Here is a 16,987-nt window from a genome sequence, read left to right as displayed (position 1 = left end):
TAAAGTATTCAATAAATTTTAGCTTTTTTTTCTTTTTAAGTTTACTATATAAGCTGAGCTTTTGGAGCAGTATATTACAGGCTTAGGTACTATTTGTGTTTGTTGGACCTTAATGAAGACTTAATCTATAATGATAATGTGTAGACAGCAAATATAGAGATAAGTTTCATTTTTGCTAGTTGTCATCTTTGGTTTTGATGGATACTTTAATTCTGTGCTTTTTACCTTTTAAAAGTTTGTTTTATTGCATAGATTATTAGAATAAAAATCATTTGGACAGATTTTCCATTTTTGTAACAGTAATTATAGATCAGATTTATTCTCAGGAACAGTCTTGTCAATGGTTCTCAACCACATTAGACCCAATGCCCCTTTTTTATAACATATATCTTGTAATGCCCCTTTGACTCTCCTGAAATAAATTTCATAGATTATGAAATCTATTTACACACATAATTTAAAAATTATCAATATACTGCCCTATTATAATATAAAAGAGAATAAAATTAATTTAAAAATAAAGTGGTTGTATTTCAATATGTAAATGCTTAGATGTGATCATACTCAATGACATAATGAAGGAGTCAGAAGCATATATAATCATTATGATTGTAGCAGCTACAAATGCAGACTATTATTTAAGTATGTTGTATTGGTGATCTAAACACCTTGATTGGTGTTACTGTCAATGACATGGTCTTTTAAAATAGTAACTAGCTCTTGGTAGAGTTCTGAGGAAAATAAAGTAGTTCTTTCCTCAGTTTTCCTGCATTCCTATATTATTATTATTACCATGGGAAAGCACTTTGTCTTCATATGTACAATAGAGTTAGGGTTTAGATTCAGGTAATTATAAATTGTTTTTTCACCCATGTTAATATCTGGTAGGACATTCAGAGTTGCATGGGACAATTCATTGACTGTGACCATCCCACCCATTTCAAGGTGTTTAGTATCCCAGGCCCCTGCCTATGAATACTAATAGCGTCCTCAAGTGAACCAGAAACTCCCCCACAAACTTCTAAAACATTCTGGGCAGGGGAGTAACTGTTGCCATGGAGATTCATTGTTTTGGCGTTATAAACTGTTTGTTATACAAATTAAATTTCTGTGTTTTTATGATAATTCTTTGCTAGCATTACCATCCAATTTTTTAAAATTTTCATAAACAAATAACAGTAATAGACAGTAATACATACCACTCACTCACATTCACGTGCCTCATTTCTAGGTGAACTTGCTGGCGCTGACTCAGACTCATGACTGAGTTTAAGCTATTAGTTTTTAGGAGTGTCTAGACCACATTTAAGTTACCAGGAGTCTCTAACAAAGGTAAAGACCAGGGCCCTCTAATGAGAGTCAATATCAGGGGTGTCTCTGAGAACGATTAATCCTTTGATTTCCGTTCTTTCCTCCTGGTGGGATCTCCTCCGAAACCAGGGCCAGAATCCCCTAATGAGGGTCAAAACCAGAGAGAAAACAGGGTTCAAACTCATGTACTAAGACACCCGAGATAAAAGTCAAACTAATTCCAGAAGGCTCACTTTGATACAATATCATAAAAGCCTATATACTTAAGGACTTTTATCCCATTTTCTTGACCTTTTAAAATACAGTTCTAGTTGAATGTAGGTGTTATAGTCTAATGACCACTGAGGGGCCATTGTTCATCAGAGCCTAAGGAATATTGGGGCCATGTGGTGTTACAGTAAAATATCATTCTCTTTCTTTTCATGGGAGCATAGCTGCAGTTCTTCCAGTTTTGCAAAATCCACCCTAGGGGACTACAAGATAGAACAGAGCTCTCTTTACCCATTATTCTTTCACACGGCTGCTGTTACCAGAAACAGACAGACTGGCAGATCAGTATCCAGAGTCTTCTCAGGGTCACAGTTTCCTAGCATGAGAATGGAAAGTTTCCTACCTACCATTCCAGACAGGGGTGCAGATGAGCCTTGGTCTAACAGGGAGTTTCTCAATTACTGCTCAGGCAGTGCTGGATGGCCAAGGGACTCCTTGACCCAGAAGGGAAAGTCCAATTAAAGTGGTACTCTGCTCAAAACAAGATGACCACATCATACACCTTCCCCCACAAAAAAGTAAAATTCCAATCAAGGCAACCCAGTAGGAAAGAATGCCCTGGTGTTGTCACACACGAGGTTACACCACTTACCAGAGACGTCTTACACCAGGACCGGAGCCTTGTTTCCTTTACCAGGGAATCGAAAACACCATGGGCCAGTGCTGCCTGGTTAGTGGCAAGCACTTGGGGCTGTCCCTGAGACAAAAGCACTCAGGCACCTGCTGGACAAGAGCTGAGCGCCACTGTCAGCCCAGGGCTGATGTGCCATGAGTGAGATGCCACTCAAGGTGGCTGTCCCTTCATGGTCACCAAAACTGTTACTGAACCAAACTTGGGTCTGCTTGCCTGCCACACAGCAAGGCAAATTTACTGACACTGGGTTGTGTTGAAGGAAAGTACACTGTTTTATTGCAGGGCACAAGCAAGCTCATGCTCAGAAGGCTCAAACTCCCTAATGGCTTTTTTCAGGGATGGGTTTTTAAAGGCAACATTTGCGGTGAGGGTTGCAGGGTGCATGACTTCTGATTGGTTGGTGGTGAGGTAACAGGGTGATATTTCGGGAATCTTAATCATCAACCTCCTGGTTTAGTCCAGTCTGAGGTCTGGTGCTTGTGGTCAGCATGCAGTCATCATCCTCAACCTGGATGGGGGTCTTGGCTTCTACAGAACAACTCCAAGATACACGTCAGATTGTTTTATATACTCCTTGAGGAGGAACTAGGACTCTGTTTTATACCTGAACTGTTGTTTCAGCTATAAAAAGCAGTTTTTTGACTGCTTTTCTTTTGTTTCTGCATTCCTTCACTTCCTTAGTAACTGCTTGACTCTGCTCTTTGGAATTCAGGAAAAGCCTGGGAGACTAAATCCTTTTTCTACAAACAAGAAATGGGGGACATGGAGGGGCTTTTTTACCTGGGAGGGTCCCGCAAGGTCCTGCCTTTTAAAATTTTATTTTATTTTTATTGGAGTATAGTCGATTTACAATGTTGTGTTAGTTTCAGGTGTACAGCAAAGTGATTCAGTTATACATATATCTATTCTTTTTCAAATCCTTTTCCCATTTAGCTTATTACAGAATATTGAGTAGAGTTCCCTGTGCTATACAGTAGGTCCTGGTTGGTTATCTATTTTAAATATATTAGTGTCTATATGTCAATCCCAAACTCCCAATTTATCCTTCCCCCCAACCTTTACCCTTTGGTAACCATAAGTTTGATTTCTAAGTCTGTGAGACTGTTTCTATTTTGTAAATAAGTTCGTTTGTATCATATTTTATAGATTCTGCCTAGAAGCGATATATGATATTTGTCTTTCTCTGACTTACTTCACTTAGTATGATAATCTCTAGGTTCATCCGTGTTGCTGCTAGTGGCATTATTTCATTCTTTTTAATGGCTGAATAATATTCCATTGTATAAATGTACCACATCTTCTTTATCCATTCTTCTGTCGATGGACATTTAGGTTGCTTCCATGTCCTGGCTATTGTAAATAGTGCTCCAGTGAACATTGGGGTGCGTATATCTTTTCAAATTATGGTTTTCTCTGGATATATACCCAGGAGTGGGATTGCTGGATCATATGGTAGTTATGTTTTAGTTTTTTAAGGAAGCTTCATACTGTTCTCCATAGTGGCTGTACCAATTTACATTCCCACCAACAGTGTAGGAGAGTTCCCTTTTCTCCACACCCTCTCCAGCATTAATTGGTTGTAGAATTTTTGATGATGGCCATTCTGACTGGTGTGAGGTGATACTGTGTAGTTCTGATTTGCATTTCTCTAATAATTAGTGTTTTGTTTATCTAATAATTGGTGCTTTTTTTTTTTTTAAACTTTTGGGTTTTATTTATTTATTTATGGCTGTGTTGGGTCTTCGTTTCTGTGCGAGGGCTTTCTCTAGTTGCAGCAAATGGGGGCCACTCTTCATCGCGGTGCGCGGGCCTCTCATTATCGCGGCCTCTCTTGTTGCGGAGCACAGGCTCCAGACGCACAGGCTCAGTAATTGTGGCTCACGGGCCTAGTTGCTCCGCGGCATGTGGGATCTTCCCAGACCAGGGCTTGAACCCATGTCCCCTGCATTGGCAGGCAGATTCTCAACCACTGCGCCACCAGGGAAGCCCATAATTGGTGCTTTTTAGCCATCTGTATGTCTTCTTTGGAGACATGTCTATTTAGATCTTCTACCCATTTTTTGATTGGGTTGTTTGTTTTTTGGTACAGAACTGCATGAGCTGTTTGTATATTTTGGAGATCCCTTGCCGGTCACTTCGTTTGCAAATATTTTCTCTCATTTTGTAAGTTGTCTTTTCATTTTGTTTATGGTTTCCTTTGCTGTGCAAAAGCTTTTAAGTTTAATTTGGTCCCATTTGTTTATTTTTCTTTTCCTTACTCTAGGAGGTAGATTGAAAAAGATCTTGCTGCAATTTATGTCAAAGAGTGTTCTGCTTCTGTTTTCCTCTAAGAGTTTTATTGTATTCGGCCTTACATTTAGGCTTTTAATCCGTTTGAGTTTATTTTTGTGTATGGTGTTAGGGAGTGTTCTAATTTCATTCATTTACATGTAGCTGTCCAGTTTTCCCAGCACCACTTATTGAAGAGACTGTCTTTTCTCCATTGTATATTCTTGCTTCCTTTGTCATAGATTAGGTGACCATAGGTGCGTGGGTTTGGTCTCTTTGTATTTTCTATTTCTTCCTGGTTCAGTCTTGGAAGGTTGTACCTTTCTAAGAATTTGTGCATTTCTTCCAGGTTGTCCAGTTTATTGTCATATAGTTGCTTGTAGTAGTCTTTTATGATCCTTTGTATTTCTTTGGTGTCCATTGTAACTTCTCCTTTTTCATTTCTAATTTTATTGATTTGAGCCCTCTCCTTTTTTTTCTTGATGAGTCTGGCTAAAGGTTTATCAATTTTGTTTATCTTTTCAAAGAACCAGCTTTTAATTTGATTGATCTTTTCTATTGTTTTCTTCATCTCTATTTTATTTATTTCTGCTCTGATCTTTATGATTTCTTTCCTTCTATTAACTTTGGTTTTGTTTGTTCTTCTTTCTCTAATTGCTTTAGGTGTAAGGTTAGGTTTATTTGAGATTTTTCTTGTTTCCTGAGGTAAGATTGTATTGCTATAACCTTCCCTCTGAGAACTGCTTTCGCTGTATCCCATAGGTTTTGGATAGTTGTGCTTTCATTTTCATTTGTCTCTAGGTCTTTTTTATTTCCTCTTTGATTTCTTCAGTTATCCATTGGTTGTGTAGTAGCATATTGTTTGGCCTCCACGTGTTTGTGTTTTTTACAGTTTTTTCCCTTATAATTGATTTCTAATCTCAGAGCATTGTGGTTGGAAAAGATGCTTGATATGACTTGTTAAAATAAATTTATTTATTTATTTTTGGCTGTGTTGGGTCTTTGTTGCTGTGCGTGGCCTTTCTCTAGTTGCGGCGAGCGGGGGCTACTCTTCGTTGTGGCGAGCGGGCTTCTCACTGCGGTGGCTTCTCTTGTTGCGGAGCACAGGTTCTAGGCGCATGGGCTTCAGTAGTTGTGGCACATGGGCACAGTAGTTGTGGCTCTTGGGCTCTAGAGTGCAGGATCAGTTGTGGTGCATGGGCTTAGTTGCTCCGCGGCATGTGGGATCTTTGTGGACCAGGGCTCGAACCCGTGTTCCCTGCATTGGTAGGCAGATTCTTAACCACCGCACCACCAGGGAAGTCCTGATATGATTTTAATTTTCTTAAATTTACCAAGTCTTGCTTTGTGGCCCAGCATGTGGTCAATCCTGGAGGATGTTCCATGTGCACTTGAGAAGAATGGGTATTCTGCTGCTTTTGGATGGAATGCTCTATAAATATCAATTAAGTCCATCTGTTCTAATGTGTCATTTAAGGCCTGTTTTTCCTTATTGATTTTCTGTCTGGATGATCTGTCCATTGTTGAAAGTGGGGTGTTCAAGTCCCTCACAATTACTGTGTTACTGTCACTTTCTCCTTTTATGGGTCTTAACATTTGCCTTATATATGGAGGTGCTCCTGTGTTGGGTGCATATATTTAGAATTATTATCTTCTTGGATTGGTCCCTTGATCACTATGTAGTGTCCTTTCTTTGTCTCTTGTAACAGTCTTTATTTTAAAATCTATTTTGTCTAAAATGAGTATTGCTACTCCAGCTTTCTTTTGATTTCCATTTGCATGGAAGGCGTTTTTCCATCCCCTCACTTTCAGTCTGTATGTGTCCCTAGATCTCAAGCGGGTCCCTTGTAGACAGCATATATACAGGTCTTGTTTTTGTATCCATTCAGCAGTCTCTGTCTTTTGGTTGGAGCATTTAATCCATTTACATTTAAGGTAAATATTGATATGTATGTTCTTTTTTTTTTTTTAACATCTTTATTGAAGTATAATTGCCTTACAATAGTGTGTTAGCTTCTGCTTTATAACAAAGTGAATCAGTTATACATATACAATATGTTCCCATTTCTCTTCCCTCTAGCATCTCCCTCCCTCCCACCCTCCCCATCCCAACCCTCTAGGTGGTCACAAAGCACCGAGCTGATCTCCCTGTGCTATGCGGCTGCTTCCCACTAGTTATCTATTTTACATTTGGTAGTGTATATATGTCCATGACACTCTCTTACCCTGTCACATCTCACCCCACCCCCTCCCCATATCCTCAAGTCCATTCTCTAGTAGGTCTGTGTCTTTATTCCCGTCTTGCCACTAGGTTCTTCATGGCCTTTTTTTTTTCCCCTTAGATTCCGTATATATGTGTTAGCATACTGTATTTGTTTTTCTCTTTCTGACTTACTTCACTCTGTATGACAGACTCTAACTCCATCCACCTCATTACAAATACCTCCATTTCATTTCTTTTGATGGCTGAGTAATATTCCATTGTATATATGTGCCACATCTTCTTCATCCATTCATCTGTCGATGGACATTTAGGTTGCTTCCCTGTCCTGGCTATTGTAAATAGAGCTGCAATGAACATTTTGGTACATGACTCTTTTTGACCTATGGTTTTCTCAGGGTATATGCCCAGTAGTGGGATTGCTGGGTCATATGGTAGTTCTATTTGTAGTTTTTTAAGGAACCTCCATACTGTTCTCCATAGTGGCTGTATCAATTTACATTCCCACCAACAGTGCAAGAGTGTTCCCTTTCCTCCACACCCTCTCCAGCATTTATTGTTTCTAGATTTTTTGATGATGGCCATTCTGACCGGTGTGAGATGATATCTCATTGTAGTTTTGATTTGCATTTCTCTAATGATTAATGATGTTGAGCATTCTTTCATGTGTCTGTAGGCCATCTGTATATCTTCTTTGGAGAAATGTCTATTTAGATCTTCTGCCCATTTTTGGATTGGGTTGTTCGTTTTTTTGTTATTGAGCTGCATGAGCTGCTTGTAAATCTTGGAGATTAATCCTTTGTCAGTTGCTTCATTTGCAAATATTTTCTCCCATTCTGAGGGTTGTCTTTTGGTCTTGTTTATGGTTTCCTTTGCTGTGCAAAAGCTTTTAAGTTTCATTAGGTCCCATTTGTTTATTTGTGTTCTTATTTCCATTTCTCTGGGAGCTGGGTCAAAAAGAATCTTGCTGTGATGTATGTCATAGAGTGTTCTGCCTATGTTTTCCTCTAAGAGTTTGATAGTGTCTGCCCTTACACTTAGGTCTTTAATCCATTTTGAGTTTATTTTTGTGCATGGTGTCAGGGAGTGTTCTAATTTCATACTTTTACATGTTCCTGTCCAATTTCCCCAGCACCACTTGTTGAAGAGGCTGTCTTTTCTCCACTGTATATGCTTGCCTCCTTTATCAAAGATAAGTTGACCATATGTGTGTGGGTTTATCTCTGGGCTTTCTATCCTGTTCCATTGATCTATATTTCTGTTTTTGTGCCAGTACCAAACTGTCTTGATTACTGAAGCTTTGTAATATAGTCTGAAGTCAGGGAGCCTGATTCCCCCAGCTCCATTTTTCGTTCTCAAGATTGCTTTGGCTATTCGGGGTCTTTTGTGTTTCCATACAAATTGTGAATTTTTTTGTTCTAGTTCTGTGAAAAATGCCAGTGGTAGTTTGATAGGGATTGCATTGAATCTGTAGATTGCTTTGGGTAGTAGAGTCATTTTCACAATGTTGATTCTTCCAATCCAGGAACATGGTATATCTCTCCATCTATTTGTATCGTCTTTAATTTCTTTCATCAGTGTCTTATAATTTTCTGCATACAGGTCTTTTGTCTCCTTAGGTAGGTTTATTCCTAGATATTTTATTCTTTTTGTTGCAATGGTAAATGGGAGTGTTTTCTTAATTTCACTTTCAGATTTTTCGTCATTAGTGTATAGAAATACAAGAGATTTCTGTGCATTAATTTTGTATCCTGCTACTTTACCAAATTCATTGATTAGCTCTAGGAGTTTTCTGGTAGCATCTTTAGGATTCTCTATGTATAGTATCATGTCATCTGCAAATAGTGACAGCTTTACTTCTTCTTTTCCGATTTGGATTCCTTTTATTTCTTTGTCTTCTCTGATTGCTGTGGCTAACACTTCCAAAACTATGTTGAATAATAGTGGTGAGAGTGGGCAACCTTGTCTTGTTCCTGATCTTAGTGGAAATGGTTTCAGTTTTTCACCATTGAGGACAATGTTGGCTGTGGGTTTGTCATATATGGCCTTTATTATGTTGAGGAAAGTTCCCTCTATGCCTACTGATATGTATGTTCTTATTGCCATTTTGTTAATTGTTTTGGATTTGTTTTTGTAGGTCTTATTTCTCCCCTTTCTCTTTTGTTCTCTTCCTTTGTGATTTGATGACTAACTTTAGAGTTGTGTTTGAATTCCTTTTTCTTTTTTGTGTGTGTATCTATTGCAGATTTTTGATTTGCCATTACCATGAAGTTTTGGTATAGTATTCTATATATAGACAAGATTGATTTAAGTTGCTGGTCTTTTAATTTCAAATGCATTTCCAATAGCCTGCATTTGTACTCTCCTCATGATTGCTGGTTTTGATATCGTATTTGTGTGTGGATGATTTCCTACCTTTAACATATGTTTGCCTTTACTGGTGAGCTTTTCCATTCATAATTTTATTGTGTGTATTTACGTCCTTTTTTTTCTGCCTAGAGAAGTTCCTTTAGCATTTGTTGCAAAGCTGGTTTGGTGGTGCTGAATTCTCTTAGGTTTTGCTTGTCTGGCAAGCTTTAGATTTCTCTGTCAAATCTAAATGAGAGCCTTGCTGGATAGAGTATTCTTGGTTGTAGGTTCTTCCCTTTCATCACTTTATTTTTGTTTGTTTGTTTGTTTTTTTAACATCTTTATTGGAGTATAATTGCTTTACAATGGTGTGTTAGTTTCTGCTTTATATCAAAGTGAATCAGCTATACATATACATATATCCCCATATCCCCTCCCTCTTGCGTCTCCCTTCCACCCTCTCTATCCCAACCCTCTAGGTGGTCACAAAGCACTGATTTCACTTTAAATATATCATGCCACTCCCTTCTGGCCTACAGAGTCTCTGCTGAAAAATCAGCTGATAACCTTATGCGGATTCCCTTTTAAGTTATTTGTTGCTTTTCCTTTGTTGCTTTTAATATTTTTCTCTTTGTCTTTAATTTTTGTCAATTTGATTACTACATGTTTCGGTATGGTCCTCCTTGGGTTTACCTGGCCTGGGACTCTCTGCACTTCCTGGACTTGGGTGACTGTTTCCTTTACCATGTTGGGGAAGTTTTCAGCTATTATCTCTTCAAATATTTTCTCAGGTCGTTTCTCTCGCTCTTCTCCTTCTGGGATCTCTATAATGTGAATGTCAGTGTGTTTAACGTTGTCCCAGAGGTGTCTGAGACTGTTCTCATTTCTGTTCATTCTTTTTTTTTTTTTTTTTACTGTGTTCCACAGCAGTGATTTCCAGCGTTCTGTCTTCCAGCTTACTTATCCATTTTTCTGCCTCATTTACTCTGCTATTGATTCCTTCTAGCGTATTTTTCATTTCAGTTATTGTGTTGTTCATCTCTGTTTGTGTGTTCTTTAGATCTTCTAGCTCTTTGTTAAACATTTCCTGTATCTTCTCAGTCTGTGCCTCCTTTCTTTTTCTGAGATCTTGGATCATCTTTACTATCATTACTCTGAATTCTTTTTCGTGTAGATTGCCTATCTCCGTTTCACTTAGTTGTTCTTCTGGGGTTTTATCTTGTTCCTTCGTCTGGGACATAGTCATCTGCCATCTCATTTTGTCTACTTTTCTGTGATCGTGGTTTCCATTCTGCCAGCTGCAAGGTTGTAGTTCTTGTTGCTTCTGCTGTCTGCCCCCTGGTGGATGAGACTGGTCTAAGAGGCTTGTGCAGGCTTCCTGGTGGGGGGAACTGGTTCCTGCCCGCTGGTGAGTCGAGCTGGGTATTGTCCCTCTGGTGGGCAGAGCCGTGTCAAGGGGGCTGTTTAGCAGGCAGCTGTGGGCTCAGGAAGACTTTAGGCAGCCTGTCTTCTGATGGGTGGGGCTGTGTTACTTCCCTGTTGGTTGTTTGGCCTGAGGAGTGCCAGCACTGGAGCCTGCAGGCTGTTGGGTGGCACCAGGTCTTGGTGAGAAAATGGCAGCCTCCAGGAGGACTCATGCCAGTGAGTACTCCCTAGAACTACTGCCACCAGTGTCTTTGTCCCTGCAGTGATTCATAGCCCCTGCCTCCCCAGGAGACTCTTCAAGACCAGCAGGTAGGTCTGGCCCAGGCTCCTATGAGGTCACTGCTTTTTCCCCTGGGCACTGGTGTGCACGAGACCTTGTGTGTGCCCTCCAAGAGTAGAGTTCCTCTTTCCCCCAGTCCTGTGGAATTCCTGCAATCAAACCCCACTGGCCTTCAAAGCCAGATGCTCTGGGGGCTTCTCCTCTCGATGCCAGACCCCAGGATAGGGAGCCTGATGTGGGGCTCAGAACTTTCACCCCTGTGGGAGAACATCTGCTATATAATTATTTTCCAGTTTGTGGGTCACCTACCCAGCAGATAATGGGATTTGATTTCATCGTGATTGCGCACCTTCTAATGTCTTGTTGTGGCTTCTCCTTTGTCTTTGGATGTAGGATATCTTTTTTGTAGGTTGTAGTGTGTTTTTTTTCGATGATTGTTCAACAGTTAGTTGTGATTTTGGTGTTTTCTTGGTACAGGGTGAGCTCATGTCCTTCTATCTGCCGTCTTGTCTCAGGGTCCTGCTTTATTTCAGAATCATATTCAGTTTCTTCATCTTTCATGTCTAATTAGTTTATCTACAATTAATAATTGAATATAGAATTAATATCTTGTGATTGGAAATGACCGTAGACTTTGCAGACTGATGCCAGTTTGAAGAATGTTTGTTTTCAGTCTGCAATGAGATGAGAATAGTAAATGAAAGTACATGCTTAAAAACTTTCATAGCAATTTGACATTGTCATGGCATCCAAGTACATGATTTTTGTATTTTTCAGAGATATCACTTTCCACATTAGAAATATACGTATAATTCTTTACCATAGATTTTTCTGAGAAGCATTGATATAAACCAGTAATATTCAAACATTTAAAAAGATTTAAAGCCATTAAACAGTTGAATCAAACCAAACCTTATGTGGAAGCCCAATCTATAAAATACATGAAAGTAAAGCTCTCTGTAGAACTTGTGTCTGGGTCTGAGAACCCCCAAACTCACACAATGGCCCTCTCATTGCCACCATGGACCCTCTAGTGCTTGTCAGAGCACAGTTTGAAACCCACTGGTTTATAGAGACCAACACATTTCTTTACTACTAGTAAAATTAGGGTTTAATGTATATCTCATGGCAGAAAAAAGGTAATTTTTCCTAATGTATAAATATATCATAAAAGAGACTAAAAAAACTGAAAACCTCTAACTAGATTTAAAATCAACACCTAGAATTTAGAGTATTTGACTTTGTGACTTTTGTTTCTGATATAAACTTTTGTTTGTCGTCTTTGTCTGTGCGGTCTTACTACCTTTGGAATGGCTTGCCCCACTGGCAGCCACAGGCCTCTGCCTCAAGTTTCACTTTATTCTGTTGATTTGTGGATGTGACTTCTAGGGCCTTGAAAAGTGAATTTTGTATTTCTGTTTGTATTTTACAGATAGTATTAAAATACTATCTGTATTTTAAATAAATATATCCCAAATACAGCCTTCAAGTTGGGTAAAAGTTCTCACAAAGTTACTCATGGAAAGGTAATATTTTTACATGGATACCATAGATCTGATTATTTCATTCAGCTGTGTGAAATACTCCAGTGGCTTCAAATTGCTGTTAAGATAAAGACCAATAATTAGAGAAGTGCAAATCAAAATTACAATGAGGTACCACCTCACACTGGTCTGAATGGCCATCATCAAAAGGTCTACAAATAACAAATTCTGGAGAGGCTGTGGAGAAAAGGGAACCCTCTTACACTGTTGGTGGGAATGTAAATTGGTGCAGCCACTGTGGAAAACAGTATGGAGATTCCTCAGAAAACTTAAAATAGTTACTATATGATCTAGCAATCCCATTCCTGGGTATATATCCAAACAAAACTATAATTTGAAAAGCTATATGCACCCCAGTGTTCATAGCAGCACTACTTACAATAGCCAAGACACAGAAGCAACCTAAATGTCCATCGACAGATGAATGGATAAAGAAGATGTGGTATATATATATATATATATATATATACACATATATATATATATATACACATACATACACACACACACAATGGAATACTATTCAGCCATAAAAAGGAATGAAATAATGCCATTTGCAGCAATGTGGATCAACCTAGAGATTATCATTCTAAATGAAGTAAGTCAGTAAGACAAATATCACACGATGTCACTTATGTGTGGAATATAAACTATGACTCAAATGAACTTATTTATGAAACAGACTCACAGACATAGAGAACAGACTTGTGGTTGCCAAGGCAGAGGGGGGATAGGGGAGGGATGGATTGGGGGTCTGGGATTAGCAGATGCAAACTATTATGTATAGAATGGATAAACAACAAGGTCCTACTGTAAAGCACAGGGGACTATATTCAATATCCTGTAATAAACCATAATGGAAAAGAATATATATGTATATATGTGTGTGTGTGCGTATATATATGTATATACATATACATATATAACTGAGTCACCTTGCTGTACACCAGAAACCAACATATTGTATATCAACTACAGTTCAATAATAAAAAAATAGACCAATTACTATTCTTAATCTTATCTCTGCCTCTTAATCTTATCTGGCTACCTCTGTAGCCAGATATTCCACCTATTTCCCCCCCTGCCACCTAGTCTTTCCCTGGCTTTTGTTTGTTTCGTTGGTTTTTATTTTTTAAAATACCTAGTTTTTAGGTCAAGAGCTGTTGTTGGGACCAGAGCTCACATCTCCTGGAACGCAGCCCCTGCACTACTTGCCTCCCCAGGTCATGTTCATAGAGCTCCCAAGCCAGGCTGGCCTTACTTCCAAGTGATTGATTAAGAGGAGGCAACCTCTGTCTTCGTTTAGACAACTTCCTGGTTTTCACTTCCTAAGTCATCCTGTTATGTCATGCCTCTGAGCTTCACATTGGTTTTGAGTTTGAAGATTCCCAGTTCACAAACTGTTCTTTCGTGCACAATAAACTCTTACTGAATACTAAAAAAAAAAAAAAAAACCTAGTTTTTTTCTCATTTCAGGATTCTTGCACATACTGTTTTCCTCTTGTTCTAACACAGATTGTCTACCTCCTATTTCTTCAAGTCTTAGCTTAAACATCATCTTGGGGAACTTATCCTGTCCCTGCTTCACTAGCTTAAGTCTGTCTATAATGTATTCTTTTTTTTATTCATAAATCTATTTATTTTTGACTGCGTTGGGTCTTCATTGCTGCTCACAGGCTTTCTCTAGTTGCAGCGAGCGGGGGCTACTCTTTGTTGCAGTGCATGGGCTTCTCATTGCAGTGGCTTCTCTTGTTGCGGAGCATGAGCTCTAGGTGCTCCAGTAGTTGTGGCTCGCGGGCTCTAGAGCGCAGGCTCAGTAGTTGTGGCACACAGGCTTAGTTGCTCCGTGGCATGTGGGATCTTCCTGAACCAGGGCACGAACCCGTGTCCCCTGCATTGGCAGGTGGATTCTTAACCACTTCGCCACCAGGGAAGTCCCTATATTGTATTCTTATACTTCCCTGTATTTTTTTTTCTTCATGGCATTATCACAATTGAAATAAAATAAAATAATTTGTGTGTGTAATTATTCATTTGTATGTTCTCCCTGTAGATTGTTACCTCCACTAGTGTAGAAACTGTCTACCTTGTTCATCACTGTATCCTCACTCTCTAGCACAGTGTCCAACATGTAGTAGATATTCAATAAATAACTGTGGAAGAATTACAGTTATATGTGTAAAGTCTGTATGATTTTTTTTTTAGGTTAAAGAAAGACCTGATGTGGGAGTTTATATCAAGGATTTATCAGCTTATGTGGTAAATAATGCTGATGATATGGATAGAATTATGACACTGGGCCACAAAAATCGTAAGTATAGTGCTTAATTGTGATTAAACATTTATGTGTGGAGTAGGCTGTTGTAGAAGCAAAGCTGGTATGGCATTTTGTGCCGTAAAGATTGGATTTTTAGGTTTCTTGAAAACCCTTCCTCTTTGACTATTTACTATGTGGAAAGCATATATGAATGAAAGATATCACAGATTGCTTTCCATGCTGACCAAAATTTTGTTACTTAGCAATAGTGCTATATCTTTGAGACTCTGATATCGCTGTCTCTTGTTAGTAATAATAATATTGGTAACATTTATTGAGTACTTACTGTGTGGCAAGTGCTTGTGCAAATGCTTTATAAGAATGATCTCTTTTAATCCTCAAAATGGACTATGAAGGTATTAAATTCCTATGTTATGAATGAGGAAACTGAGACTTAAAGTAAATTGTCCAAGGTCATATACTACTTAATAAGTAGCAGAGTGAGTATTTGAATCTACAACATTAGTCAGCATTAACCAGGCACTATAATGCCTCCTTTTGTTGACAAGAAAAGCAAACAAAATTAAATAAAGTGACATTCTTTTAAGTAATCATTTCAAGTTTTTTCTAAAGAATAAAAAGTTTCAGCAATATTGCTGATGCCCCAGGCCCAGTACTAATGATGTTGCTAATAGCAATTAGAGATTAGAGGTAAAAGAAAAGAACATAGGAAATAACCTTTTTTTTTTTTAGATTTTTGTGACTAGACTAAAAATCTAGCAAACTCAAGGAAGCAAAGCAAAAATTTAAAAAATTCAATTGTATTCTTATAAACCAAATAATAGAAAAATACCAAAAATTTTAACAGGAAAATGAGCAAAAGATGTTTATGACTATGTTGTTCGCAGAAGAACTATACACAGCAGTAAGTATATGAAAGGATGTTTGACTTCACAAGTAATCAGGAAAATGCATATTAAAACAACAATGAGAGATGTTTTACCCATCAGTTTGGATGAAAGGATATCCAGGTTGGTGAGGCTCTAAGGAAATGGGCAGTGGTGATGGGAATATACAGCCTTTTTGAAGGGCAGTATAACTGTATCTGTTGAAATTTTTAAGAATGCATTCCTTGACCCACTGTTCCTATTTGTAGATATATATTCTAGAAAAATATTTTTAGGTGTAAACAAAAATATACCTTATTACAGCATTACTTGTAATAGCAAAAAGTTTGACACAACCTAAATAACTGTCAGTAAAACATTGGTTATATAAATTATGGTGCAAAAATATTATGGACTATAATGAAGCTGTAAAAAAAAAACAGTGAGTTAAATCTACATGTAGAGACCCAAAAGACTTTCCAGATATATATTAAGGGAAGAAGAAAGCTAACTAGCACAGTATGTAATGAATCATCCCATGTGTAAAAAAAGCCAAATTATCAAACTACATATTTGGGTATTTTGTGTGTGTGTGTGTGTGTATGTGTGTGTGTGTTCACATGTATGTGTGTGAAATACAAAATGAAAGGACATTTAATAGTGGTTTCCTTTAGTGAAGGGGAAATAAGATTGGGGGAAAGGGATATAGGGAGCTTTCACTTTATGTTTTTGTATGTTTGTATTTTTGCATTTTTTATACCAGGAATATGTTCATGTATTGCTTATTTAACTTAAGAAATTTTTAACATAAGATTCCATTCACAATAGTGACCAAAACCTTCCATTAACTACCTGAGAATTAATTTAACTTGGTATGTGAGATTTGTCTAAGGAAAAATGAAAAAATTCTAATGAGAGAAAGAAAATGAAAGGAAGGTAAAGAGATTTGAACACCTAAGATAGCAGAGAGGAAAATAGTCTTCATTAATAAATAGATTGAGTTCAAGAATTAAAGGTTTAGCTGCAGGGGGGCCCCTCCTGCACTGCTGGTGGGAATGTAAATTGGTGCAGCCACTATGGAGCACAGTATGGAGGTTCCTCAGAAAACTAAAAATAAGAGTTGCCAGATGATCCAGCAATCCCACTCCTGGACATATATCCAGACAAAACTATAATTTGAAAAGATACATGCACCCCTATGTTCATAGCAGCACTATTCACAATAGCCAAGACATAGAAACAACCTAAATGTCCATTGACAGATGAATGGATAAAGAAGATGTGGTGTGTGTTTGTGTGTGTGTGTGTGTGTGTGTGTGTGTGTGTGTACACACACACACAATGGAATATTACTCAGACATAAAAAAGAATGAAATAATACCATTTGCGGCAACAAGGATGGACCTAGAGATTATCATATTAAGAAAGAAAAAGACAAATACCATATAATATCACTTATATGTGGAATCTAAAATATAACACAAATGGACATATTTATGAAATGGAAACAGATTCATAGGTACAGAGAACAGACTTGTGGT

The 16,987-nt window shown here is 38.1% G+C and overlaps 1 protein-coding gene across 4 annotated transcripts in view; it reads left to right on the top strand.

The window, feature by feature from the left end:
- KIF3A (kinesin family member 3A) overlaps positions 1 to 16,987 on the top strand; it is a 76,534-nt gene that overhangs the window by 25,365 nt on the left and 34,182 nt on the right. For all 4 annotated transcript variants that reach the window (XM_057540327.1, XM_007188562.3, XM_007188560.3 and 1 more), the window contains exon 5: positions 14,508 to 14,613. In XM_057540327.1, the coding sequence (XP_057396310.1) occupies positions 14,508 to 14,613 (106 nt within the window). The remainder of the gene's footprint in view (positions 1 to 14,507; positions 14,614 to 16,987) is intronic.

The sequence above is a fragment of the Balaenoptera acutorostrata genome, chromosome 2 (genome assembly GCF_949987535.1).
Source record: "Balaenoptera acutorostrata chromosome 2, mBalAcu1.1, whole genome shotgun sequence".
Classification (NCBI taxonomy): Eukaryota; Metazoa; Chordata; class Mammalia; order Artiodactyla; family Balaenopteridae; genus Balaenoptera; species Balaenoptera acutorostrata.
This window is presented reverse-complemented; position numbering and strand designations above follow the sequence as displayed.